General features: G+C 35.3%; 1 protein-coding gene and 1 pseudogene across 1 annotated transcript; both read right to left on the bottom strand.

Moving 5' to 3' along the window:
• Positions 1–87: 87 nt before the first annotated feature.
• LOC127178736 (serine protease 1-like) lies at positions 88–4195 on the bottom strand (annotated as a pseudogene).
• Positions 4196–9302: 5107 nt separating this feature from the next.
• LOC127178735 (trypsin-3) lies at positions 9303–12371 on the bottom strand. The gene is made up of 5 exons (XM_051131808.1): positions 12257–12371; positions 11921–12080; positions 10162–10415; positions 9919–10055; positions 9303–9540 (listed from the first exon to the last, which is right to left on the bottom strand). The coding sequence occupies exons 1-5, from the start codon at positions 12294–12296 to the stop codon at positions 9391–9393; spliced, it is 741 nt and encodes a 246-aa protein (XP_050987765.1). The 5' UTR covers positions 12297–12371; the 3' UTR covers positions 9303–9390.
• Between the last annotated feature and the right edge of the window lie 1320 nt (positions 12372–13691).

Below are 13691 nucleotides of genomic sequence, written 5' to 3'. Positions count from 1 at the left end.
TCAGTGTTTGTTCGTAGATGTTTATTTTAGTTTGCCAAATTATATTGCAGCATGTCATGATTATGGCCTCAAAAAATTTGTGGGAGCTTAGTTGGAGTTGATGGTGGTATTGATCCATCTGACGTACTTGCAGACCTTGGTATAGACACCAGGTTTGTCCTTCTGGGCACAGCTGTTATCCCATGCCACAATACCCTGCAGCTGGTTGTTGCACACCAGTGGGCCACCAGAGTCACCCTGCAAGCCAGAAATGAAAAGTATTAGGGCTATCACTAAGTATTATTTTGGTAATGGAGTAATTGGTTGATTATTCTGGAGTAATCAGATAATTATTGTCCTTTTTTTTTTTTTTTTTTTTTTTTTTTGTAGTAATAAAAATAGACCTAAATGAAGAATAGCCTTTAAAATAACTTACGTATAGCAAAATCAAGTTATTATATGGTTTAATTGAACAAAATCCATGATGCATTATAAACAATAGAGCTACAGTACATACACCACATTTTAATAAATGACTGCAAGAGGGCGCCAATGGTCTGACAATTGCTTTTACACTTTAACACTGATCTGTTTGATACTGACTAAACATTTAAATCAAATGTCCACTTAGTCTTTAATATTTAGTTATTACTTTCTGACAGAAATGCTGCAGCCACTGTAATTTTGAGATTTTATTTTGAAATTGAGGTTTATAATTTATTTACCTGATAAAATGGGGCAAATTGCATTTCCAGGTGAATGTTATAATAAACTAAAACTCACAACAACAAGCAGAGATGGAGTTTGAGACAATAAATAACAGTTCGTGTGGAGCAGCATTTATTCTTGATCGCACGTATGTAACCTACACACACGTAAATAATTCAAGCGCATATATTAAACCTGCCTTGGATATATTTAATTGAATCGTAGTGTTTATGAATTCACAATAGCGTTATGCTTTAATATGATTTATTGGGGCAGAGATGGGGATTGTGGAAAGGTCCTCCAGTTGGGATTCAAACATAGGACGCCCAAAGCACAACGGCACTATATGTTGGCGCACCGACCACAAGGCTATCGACAAGGTTAATATGATTTTTAAATGGGTTTAATATATCATTCAGTCTTGGAAAATAGTCTAACACCATGTCCACACCGGACGCGAGGTGGTGTGTCACCTGACCAAACCCAGAAAACAGGTCTCATCGTTTCTGCTTGTTGGAGAACGTGTTAATAGTCGTATTAAATAATGTTGATATCTGTGGACTTTTAAGGTAATCAGTTAAATTAGCTAGGTGTCTTTATTGTTGACATTTTATATATCAATCCACATATGTGATGGATATTGGTTATGATCATCTACCTTGAAGTAGGCCCGTCCAGTGCAGACACGGTGTAATATTTTGTTTCATGGATTCTTGTCCGTGGAATGCGCCACTTCCAGCATTTTGCCGGTTACTCAGAACGGCCGAAATGCAATTGAGGATTTTTAAAATATAGTACTCAAACTGAATCGAGGAGTGTCAGTGTGTTTGGTCTTGGCAGAATAGATCTGCTACACTGCTGCTGCTGTTGGTTATTGCTGTTGTTGTAGATAATTGCTGCTGCTGTAAGTACAGGAACTTGCTACTATATGCAGATACGGCGCTATGAGTATTTAAGACATACTGCTGTGCACAAGTAGTATATATAATAACCTGTAGCAGATCCACACAGGTGGAGCTGGGGAGGTGGAGGGTTTCAGAATGCTTTAGTAGACCAGCCATTTAAATGTAAAGCAGCAAGCTCATTGGCTGCATATCCACCTTTTTCTAAACATGGAAGTCTTGCTGAACTGGAGTGGTGCATTACATTTCTGGTCTCTGGTGTTTCTAGTCAAATTAACATATTTTACAAGCCGAATGATATAACATAAAACCTACGCACATTTTTATATTTAGTTATATTGAAAAAGCTTAAATTCAGTTGAGTTTCACGAAAGAACTAGTCATTAGCATGATATTAACGCTGTAACTAGCAGTGATCTTACCTGGCAGGAGTCCTTGCCTCCTTCCATGAAGCCTGCGCAGAACATGCAGGGGGTAATATTACCATGGTGGGCTTTTTTGCAGGTAGAGTCACTCAGGATAGGAGCCCACAGACACATCAGATTGCTGGGGTAGTAGGCTAAGAAGACATCAAGTGCTTACTAGGTGAATTATTCTAAGATGACCTAATGATTTCTATACAAAGTTTAATGCATGAAGTACACACTTCCAGTGGTGCTCGTGCTTCCCCATCCAGAGATCAGGCATTCAGTACCAGCTGAAGAACAGCTTGAAGGCAGAGAAACGGACTGAACGTAACTGTTGAGAGTGGCGGCTTTGGCCAGCTTGATCAGCATGATGTCATTGTTCAGATTGTAGTTGTTGTATCTGGGGTGTATGATTATCCTTTCAGAGTTGATGACTTGCTCTCGGTTCTCGGAGACGTCAATATTGTACTCGCCCAGGCGCACCTGGACAGGGCTGAGAATAGAGACAAGTAAGTGATCCTTCAGAAATCATTTTAATATGCTGATTTGGTGCTCAAGAAAATAAAAAATTATACATTTTTGTGAAAACTTTTTCAGGATTCTTTGATGAACATGAAGTTCAAAAGAACAGCATTTCAAATAGAAATCTTCTGTAACATAATCAGTGTTTTTACTGTCACACTACTGTCACACTTTAATGCATCTTTGCTAAATAAAAGTATTGCTTTATTTTGAATAAAGAATCTTACTGACCTCAAACTTTTGAATGGTATAGGTGGGAACTTGCCCGTACATTTTTTAATTTAATGGCTTAATGAAATTTAAATGGTTAAAAAAAATATGAAGCACAAAACCATAAAAAGCATGTTAAAAGTAACATGAAAATCTCCATCTTCCTTCGCTATATAGTATATACAGTGTTGGGGGTAACGCATTACAAGTAACGTGAGTTACGTAAAAATATTACTTTTTTCAAGTAACTAGTAAAGTAACGCATTACTTTTGAATTTCTAAGAAAATATCTGAGTTACTTTTTCAAATAAGTAACGCCAGTTACTTTTTTCCCCATTTATTGATTGATAATGTCCTGTCGGGAAATTGGGAGTAAACATGATGTTACTGTATTCTAGACTAAATGTAAACATGCGTTAATTCATCTCACTCACAAAAAACAGATTCAGTATTCCTCAAAATGAATAAAAACAGTGAAATGCAAACTCAGAATATGATGCAAACCTGCAATGATTAAATATGTTAAATAAAACAAATATCCTTTAGTTTTTGCCTGCTGACCTTCGATGATGCAATTCAACCATATTAATAGATAAACTAACATTTGTGCTTCATTTTTTTTAAAGCTGAAGAATGATCTCCTGCATAAATTTTTTGTCAGCCTGAGGTGAATTCATTTCACTTTGGTGTAAATGGGCTTTTACTTTAGGATTGTTTTATATTAAAAACAAACCCTGCCCAGCAAGTCCTGTCCAGATTTAAAAAGTATAACGCAAAAGTAACATAACGCATTACTTTCCATAAAAAGTAACTAAGTAATATAATTAGTTGCTTTTTCAGGGAGTAACGCAAAATTGTAATGCATTACTTTTAAAAGTAACTTTCCCCAACACTGAGTATATATCATTAAAAAAAAAAAAACATTATTCTTAATTCAAACCCAAAGAACTTTGTGCAGCTGGACTTCTGACTCAAAACCTTATAGTTGCTGAGATATAATTATTTTGACAACTTACTCATATCACAGCTAGTCCCAGACTTCCCAATATGCACATGCAAAAAATATCTATTTCACTTACAACCTAGAACAGTGAGCAGCAGACACAACCCAGCGGTTGGTGATCAGAGAGCAACCACAAAAGTGGTAGCCACTGTTCAGGGAAACCTGGTATGGAACACCATCCGACGATCTTGCTATCCTCACCCAGAGGAGCGGCATCTGGGAAAACGTAAGGTTTTAATGTTACGCAAATATATACATACTTTTCCCAAACTAACTGAACAGAGCAGTAACCACTTGGAATTAAAACGGATTAAAAATATATTTTGCTTTACATGATGAATTCTGTTAAAAAAACAAAAAAACAAAACCTTAATAGATCTGTATTAATTTTTGAGTCTAAATCCTCAGTGCCCCATTTACTTACAAGCCACAGCTAACAAAGCCAGAAGAATAAGAGCCTTCATACTGAAGCTGCTGAATGGTGCGTTCTGAGTGTTTAAAAAAACCCACTTTTTATGCTCTGTTTATTTCACAGCTCAAGATCATTTTCAAGGGCATACATACATTTGCATCATTATGTAAACCAGTGTGTGATTTCAGCATGTGCCTTAACATATTATGCTTATTCTCTTTTTAGCACGTTATTGCAAATCATTTTGGTTATGAAGAAACAATATTTAATAATCATCAATTAATGGATGTTTCTTATTATTTTCTAAGGATTTCTTGCAGAAATTACTTAAAAAGGGGAATACATATTTGTCATGAGAAGTAAATATTACTATGTGCTCCTTAATATTAAATGTTCTTGTCAATGCTTTAGAAAGTACAAACCAAAACATGGTATTTTAGTTTAAAAATGTTAACTTTTTTTTCCATTATGACAAGCTCTTTTACTCAAACTTACTTTAAAGAGCTCTTTTATTATTTTTAAGCAAAGTGATCAAGTGCAAGAACTGGAAAGTGAGCATAGTCATTTTACAAAGAAACATTAGGGATGACTGAATGGGAAACAATGTTTTACCTCTAGAATATCTAGTACCTTGTATTCTAGGAAATATAGACAGGTGAGGACACTTTTATTAAGATACTGATAATTATTCAAACTGCACATCACATTACATAAGAAAGAATTAAACATTTAAAATTCAAATAATTTAAATAATTACAGGCACCAAGTAAACTGAAATGTTTTTACATACAAAGAAGGTGGACAGATATGAAACTTTCATTCATGAAATCACAGATAAATCATTAGCTCTTGTGGGAACATACAGGTGGCAAACAGAGGCTATATGCAATGAAAAACCGTCTGCTAAATGACTGAATGATTAAATGTAAATGTAAATGTAAATAAAAAACTAAATTGTGGAATCTTTGATTATTTTAAATACTTTATTGTCTGCCTTTATCATCTTTGTGAAAAACAGATTCTAGATTTTTTTTCCTCATCATATACATCAGTATCATTTTGTTAAGGAAACTAGGCTAGTTGCCACATGCATCTACATATTATCACAAGGGATACATCTCGTACATTTTGAGTCAAAAGTCCATAAATAGGTCAGCTATTTAAGGGAGGTTGATTTTAACCAAAGGGGTCCTGAGAAACGTTCACACTCCAGTGAGAGCAAGTAATAATAAAAGTAGTCCAAGCCTTTGCATGCTTTTTTTCTATAATGTGAGAAGGGAACAGCTATATTATTTACACAACTTAATGCTCACGCTTGTCCCTTCTGTCCTCATACATTCTCAAATGCACAAAAAGTTGAGAAACCACCAGCAAGAGTGGCACTGTACAACCATGGCCTTTATCTGTGATATTTCCAGAAAAGGTTTTGTGAGCATATAAGTGCAATGTCAGTTTTGAGAACTTGGACTTGCTTTTCCACCATCAGCTCCACCACAAGCCTGTAGGTACAGGATCAATAGCAACGAAAGGCCAGCTACTTATGACGAAGGAACATCAGTCTCAACATCTCCAGCATCAAAGCTGTGATTATGGTCTTTGTGATAATCAGAGGCAAGAGAAGCTCCTCTCATTCCCCTGCTCAAATGGAGAAATGCTTCATCGGCTGCCACACTGTGGTCCCTCAACTTTACATCCATCACAAAAGCCAAAACCAAACACTGAAGCCCCAAACACCACCAAGACTAATTCTCAAACTAATGAGGTGCAAATGGTTGAAAAACACACTAAAAACACAGCACTTGAAGAACTGTGCAAAAATAGTTCAAGTCAGTCACCGTCCATATTGAAAACAAAGAACACAACTGGTGACTTTTTCCAACCTCATACAACTGCATGGACATTACATAGAACATGTCAGAGGAGAAATATGAATATTCTGTAAATGTTCTTTATTTTTCAGTGAGTGTGTGATGAACATTTGAATGGGAATCACTTCTGAAACTGAAAATGTTTGCTGTATATGAATATTTGTTTTTCATGTGATATCAACATTACTGATATGATGGCACTCAGTTTTGTTAAAAACAGAATAGTTCTTCAAATATGGACTAGAAATTCCCTGTAATGGACAGTAGGGATGTCACAGTTCTCAATATAATATCGAACCGTTCGGTACGACATCTGTAAGGTTTACAGAACCTCAGACACTTTGATCTTCTGAGATGGACAATACACACACACAGTGTATTAAGATACAGACATTTGTTTCCACATCTCACTGAGAGAAGACGTGAGAAAAGTCCCTTTCCACCTATTCCTTCCATCCACTTGCCCTCACCCATCCCCTCTCACTCAGCTCACTTAGAATGGTCAATAGCATAATATAATGTTCTACGTGAATACAAGTGATATCCATAGTCATGTTTGGTATCATTTGACCTGTCACTTTGTGTCTGGTACAATGGTCTCATTCTCACAAGAAGTAAACTAAAAGGTAAACAGATCCTAAGAGTTCAGAGATATTTTGCTTACTGTTGAGGGTGTGCTATTTCCCAGTGTCTTTAATGCAAATTGCCACCTGTCCCCAAAAGGTGCAAACGATCAAGTCTAGGTCTTGATCAATGCAAATTCAAATTGTTAGTTCCTGTCTACATTTCAGGGGATGTCTGTCTGGGTCTGAAGTACTTAAAGAAGTGTAGCAAGAAGATCAGGGCACTTTCTGTAGCCAGAATGAGCCCATGGTACGAAGTGTGTTGACACTGTGTATTTTCCTCAAGTCAGGTATGCATCTTACTCCTTCATCTTGGAGATTTCTTGTATTGATTTTTGAATTAGCTGTATAATTGGAATAATACATATATACCTGACTGCTAATAAATTGTTACATTTGATTTTATTCTGACTTACTCTGAAATTATTTTCTCAAGTAGATTAAGTGAAGCCGTATGTTACCGCAAATATGCGTCCAGGGTTCAGTATATACTAGATCTCAGGTTAGATGGAGCATGGAGCACATCAGGTGAGATTCTAGATTTCTGACTAACTGCTTGACTTTAGTTAAGTTGTTATGCAGTTGCATTAACTATGGGGGCTAGACAAAATACTATTGGAGTACTAGCATGGTGCTGGCATATTTCATAGTACTAGCCATAACCTCTGGTTATTGTCTCAGCTTTATTCAAGTTGTTATATAGTTAGACTAACTATAGGGGGCTAGATAAAACACGATTGGAGTATTAGCATACTTCATAGTGCTAGCCATAACCTCTGATTTAGTTTGAGCTTTACCCAAGTTGTTACATAGGTGATTGTAGGGGGCTAAACAGAACCACTATTTAAAACATGACAAGCATGAGGCAGTCTATTAAATAGTTAGCCATAACCTCTGACTAATGATCAGACTGGAGGGTTCGTTATCGTGGGGCCCATGTAAATCGGCCGACGTGAGGCACCCTGAGCGACATAGATTCCTAATGAAAGAGTAAATATAAAGTAAAGAGCTAAATAGAATAAGCAAATGTGAGAATAATAACAATTACAAATGGAGAAACAACCTATTTGATGAAGTCATAAATCATAAATAAAATGGAGTTAGATTGAATTGAACTTCAATTAAATACTTTGCGCACTGGACAGACCCAACACGCAAGAAACCTTCATCCACCCTTGGATACCTCCATTGGGCCAATTGCGTGGACCTTACACATTCACGTTTCAATACGCGCTTGTGAATTGCGTTTTTTTCTCTTTTGCATTTAAATAACTTCCTTTTATTTCTCTCTGAATTTGCTGAATGTGTGCAACCAAATGAGGAAACGCCTTCCCGCTTAACTCTCCTGGGAGTTTATTTGGCTCCACACTCAAGAGTGTTAAAAGTAACACTGAAGAGTGTCAAATTAACACTGAAGCAGAGTTAAAGTTAATGAGATAATTAGTCATTAATTAAGTGATAATTGATCATTATTGAAGACACCTGATGAATCACCAAGCAGAATCACCAAACGAGAAAATCACATTTTTTAAGCAACCATTATAGTGGTCGGTGTTTGTATTAGTTGGGCTCTTGACACTTACATTTTTAACATTAGGTTTTGTTTGGTTGCTGTAACAGAGTTAAAACAGCCAGACAAACCAGAGGAAAGATGATCTGGTGGCCTTGATTGGTTGGCCTGTGGCCTGACATAGTTTTCATGTAGTGACCTGTATGACTAAGTTTTCTTTACTGATTACATCAACCTTATGAACAACATAATATCTGTAATCAGACAGAGGTTTTTTAAACTTATTTTTGTTCAAACACTTATTTTTTTTTTTGTTTGTTTGTTTTTTTAAATAAGACACACAGACATGAAGAATCAGCATGAGAATCACAACAACGGTGACCATCAAAAAATCATGTTGTAGCCAATCAGAACTCATCCATGGCTCCCATCATGCATTGCAGCATGAATAAATTATGAGCTGAATTGTCTTTGTAATTTCTTTTATTCTTACTATTTTCTTTTGGTTTTGCTGTTTTTACATGACTTTTTTTGTAGCTTGTTTTGTGATGTTCAGAGTTGATATGTTTATCTGAATATGCCGTTTGTCATTACACGATCTCAACCAAGGAATAAAGGTCTTATCTAGCAAAACCATTGGCCATCTTCTAAAAAAATATATAAATTTATGTACATTTGTACAGAAATGCTCAACTTGCACTTAAGGACGTACCAACCAGGTGTTTACAAAGCAAACTTGCAAAGAAAGTCAAACATCCTTTACAAAAAAAAGTGTGTGACCTTTTCAACGTAATTAATTCATGCATGACATGCATAGTAGATGTGCATTGCAGAGATAGTGCAAGAAGAGCATTTATGGTTAAAAAGTATATAAACATATGAAAAAAAAGGGTCAATCGTTTCACTAGTTAAGACCCTTTTTTTTTGGCTGGGATTATGTAGATCCCTTTAAAGCTGCATTGAAACTGCAATTTGGACCTTCAACCCATTGATCCCCATTGAAGTCCACTATATGGAAAAAAATCCTGGAATGCTTTATCTTAAAAACCTTAATTTCTTTTTGACTGACAAAAGAAAGACGTGAACATCTTGGATGCCATGGGGTGAGTAAATTATTATTTATTTATATTAAAAACTATAAATAAAACAGTGAAACTCTTCAGGGTTTGTTCCTAGATGTTTATTTTGGTTTGCCAAATGATATTACACCATGCCATGATTATGGCCCCAGAAAATCTGTGGGAGTTTAGTTGGAGCTGATGGTGGTATTGATCCAGCTGACGTAGTTGCAGACCTTGGTATAGACACCAGGTTTGTTCCTCTGGGCACAGCCGTAACCCCAGGACACAATACCCTGCAGCCTACCGTTGCACACCACTGGGCCACCAGAGTCACCCTGCAAGCCAGAAGGGAAAAGTATGTTTATATCTATTTCTATCATGAGAACTCTCGAAAGATTTTAGCATGGTAATGGATATGACAATGTTAATGTATTTAGTCTTAGCAGAATCTGCTGCTGCTGTCGGTTGTTTCTATTATTGTAGATTATTGCTGCTGCTGCAAAGCAAGTACAGGAACTTGCCACTTACTATACATGCGCCGATACAGTGCTGTAAGTATTTAAGACACACTACTGCTGCACAAGTAGCACATATAATAACCTGTAGCAGATCCACACGGGTGGAGATGGGGAGGTAGAGGGTTATAGAGGAACTCTGAAAGCGCGCAGCGAAATTAACGCTGACATTAACGCTGTAAATATCAGTGATCTTACCTGGCAGGAGTCCATGCCTCCCTCCATGAAGCCAGCGCAGAACATGTTGGAGGTGATCTCACCAGGGTAGGCGCTTCTACAGGTAGTGTCACTCAGGATAGGGGCCCACAGACACATCAGACGGCTGGGGTAGTTGCCTAAGAAAACATAAAGTGCTCACTGGGTGAGTTTGAATGTGTTCACTGTGTTATTCTAAGATGACCTAATGATTTATGTACAAAGTTTAATGCATGAAGTACACACTTCCAGTGGCGCTCATGTTTCCCCATCCAGAGATCAGGCATTCGGTACCAGCTGAAGCACAGCTTGAAGGCAGAGAAACGGTCTGAACGTAGCTGTTCAGAGAGGCGGTGCTGACCAGCTTGATCAACATAATATCATTGTCCAGAGTGTTGCTGTTGTAACTGGGGTGTCTAATGATCCTTTCGGAGCTGATGAACTGCTCGGTGCCCTCGGTGACATCAATGTTGTGCTCACCCAGACGCACCTGGATAGAGCTGAGAATAGAGACAAGTAAGTGATTATTGGTTCATGCAGAAAAAAATAAACATTTTTCTGCAATTTATTTTTACTGAACCTAAGAAAATGAACATTTCTAATTGCAGGGCATATTGTCACACTGTGTAATATTTTTTTATGTTTTTTAAAGAAGTTTATCTTATATTAATGCTTATCAAGGATGCATTTAATTGATCAAAAATTCAATAATATAGTGAAATATTACCAAACATATATGACCGTGGGTCATAAGGGTCAAAATTTTTAAATTGAGATGTGTAGAACATCTGAAAGCTGAATAATTAAGCTTTCAAATGATGTATGGTTTGTGAAGATAGGACAATATTTGGAATCTGGAATCTGAGGGTGCAAAGAATCAAAATATTGAAAAAAAAAATCATCTTTAAAGTTGTCCAAATGAAATTATTAAGCAATGCATAAAACTAATCAATTTGATTTATTTACGGTAGGAAATTTACAAAATATCTTCATGGAACATGATCTTTACTTAATATCTTATAAAATATTTTTTTTGCATAAAAGAAAAATGGATAATTTTGACCCAAAATTGCTACAGATATACCTGTGCTACTTACGACTGGTTTTGTGGTCCAGGGTCACAAATGTTAAAATCAACATTACTCAAGGCTTCAGTGTCACATGATCCTTCAGAAATCATTTGAATATGCTGATTTTGTGCTCAAGAAACATTATTATTATCAATTTTTGTAAAAACCTTTTTTTAGATTTTTTTTTTTAAATAAATACAAAGTTCAAAAAGCATTTGTAATAGAAATCTTTCGTAACATAATCAGTGTCTTTACTTGTCTTTTTTGATCAGGTATAATAAAATAAATTAAATTACTGACCTCGAACTTTTGAACAGTATAGTAAGTGGGAACTTGCCATTACATTTGTTTTTTTAATTTAAACGCTCTCATAGATATTTAAATGGTCAAACAAATTTATGAAACACAAAACAATTTATAACATATAATAAATGATTACTTTACGTTTGAAGTTTCACAATAAGGTTCATTAGTTAACATTAGTTAACTGCATTAGTTAACATATACTAAGAATGAACAACACTTCTACAGCATTTATTAATCTTAGCTAATGTTAATTTCAGCATTTACTAATGCATTATTAAAATCACAAGTTGTGTTTGTTAGCATTAGTTGATGCACTGTGAACAAAATATGAACTACTATTTTTATTAACTAACATTAACAAAGATGAATCAATAGGGTAATAAATGTGTTGTTCATTTTTGTTAGCTAATACATCAACTAATGTTAACAAATGACACCTTATTCTAAAGTGCTACCAAAATTTAAAAAGTAACATACAAAAATACCAATCTTCCTTCATTATATAGCAGAAATCATTAAAAACATTATTCCTAATTTAGATTCAAAGAACTTTGTGCAGCTGGAATTTTGACTTACTGAGATATAATTATTGTAACAAACTAGCAAAAAAAAAAGCACGTTTCACTTACGACTTGTAACAGTGAGCAGCAGACACAACCCAACGGTTGGTGATCAGAGAGCCACCACAAAAGTGGTAGCCACTGTTCAGGGAAACCTGGTATTGAACACCATTCTTAGTGCACTCAAATCCACCGACGATCTTGTCATCGTCATTCAGAGGAGCGGCATCTGAGAAAACAAATACATAATGTATTTGAATTAAACAGAGCAGTAACCACTTGGAATTAAAACTGACTACAAATATATATTTGCTTTACATGACGAAGTTCTGTTTAGACAACCCCAGAAACCTTAATAGATCTGTATTAGTTCCAGTCTAAATCCTCCCTGCCCCATTTACTTACAAGCCGCAGCAAACAGAGCCAGAAAAATGAGAGCCTTCATGTTGAAGCTGCTGAGTATTGTGTTCTAGAGCTTTGAAGACCCACCTTTTATACTCTGTCTACTCCACAGCTCGAGATAATTTTCAAGGGCATACATACATTTGCTTCTTTCCATACGCCTTAAACAAGAACCAGTGTGTGACCTCAGCATGTGCTTTAACATGTGGTACAGATTTTCTTTCTAGCACGTTATTGCAAATCATTTTGGTAATGAAGAAACAATATTCACTAATCATCAATTAATGGAATGTTTTGTATTATTTTCTAAGGAATTTTTTGCAGCACTTATTTAAAAGGGAAATTTTGTTTACTTGTTTGTCATGAGAAGTAAAGACATGTAGTAATATGTGCTCCAAAAATGTGCTTGTCAAAGCTTGTTTAGATGCTGAGAAAGTACAAAACAAAACAAAACAAATAATTTATCTTTTTGCCCATCATGACAAGCTCTTGTAGCTCTTTTATTATTTTTAAATGGCATGGATGAACATCCCTTTGTACTATAACTACATTATTTTCTGTTGATTATAAAAAAAATAAGCTATGAAATCTTGGCTGATGGTAACCACGTTTCCTGAGATATTACAAAATTCTTACAAAAGTGTGTCTCTAAATAAATGTCATGGGAAAATATTCAACTGAATCAACATGTGGCAGCTAAGCTGTTCAAGGTGTCTCTGGAGACACTATCTTTTAAGAATTATGAAATGTTTAATCAGACATTTCAAACAGGCCCAAGAGAATAACACTGCTGCACATTTGTGAGTAGAAGATTCTCCATTTGCAGGCTAACAGCTATTCTGAGGCACTTGTCCCTGGTTAGCCTTGTACTTAAACCATAAAATTTTTTTTTTTTTTTAACCCTTTGATGCATGGTGACAACTACAGTGAACAGATCATTAAAATTCATTATTAAGCACTCAAGCCATTATTGCAATTACAATCCTAATGTAATATAATTCTATATTACTGTCTTCTTTAAATTTCACTGTTTACTTATTAATAATTTGTATATATATTAATTTACATATGTAAAAATTACCAAGTACCTCTAGAATATCTAGTACCTTATATTCTAGGAGATACAGACAGGTAAGGGCACTTTTATTAAAATATTTTTAATGATTTATACTGCACATCACTTTACGTTAGAAAGAATTAAATGTTTCATAATTTATAATTTAAAAAGAAAGAATTAAATGTTTCATAATTCATAATTTAAAAAGAAAATATGACCACCATGTGAACAATAAAACATTATGCATATAAATAAAACTTTACAAAAAAAATGACTTGTTGACTCTGTGTTTTGGCTCCATTGGTAATTCCATGAGATCACAGATGAATCATTAGCTCTTGTGGGAGCATACAGGTGGCAAATGGAGGCTATGCAATGATA

Source organism: Labeo rohita, chromosome 16, assembly GCF_022985175.1.
Source record: "Labeo rohita strain BAU-BD-2019 chromosome 16, IGBB_LRoh.1.0, whole genome shotgun sequence".
NCBI lineage: Eukaryota > Metazoa > Chordata > Actinopteri > Cypriniformes > Cyprinidae > Labeo > Labeo rohita.
Note: the sequence above shows the minus strand (reverse complement) of the source record. Positions and strands in the feature narration are given on the sequence as shown.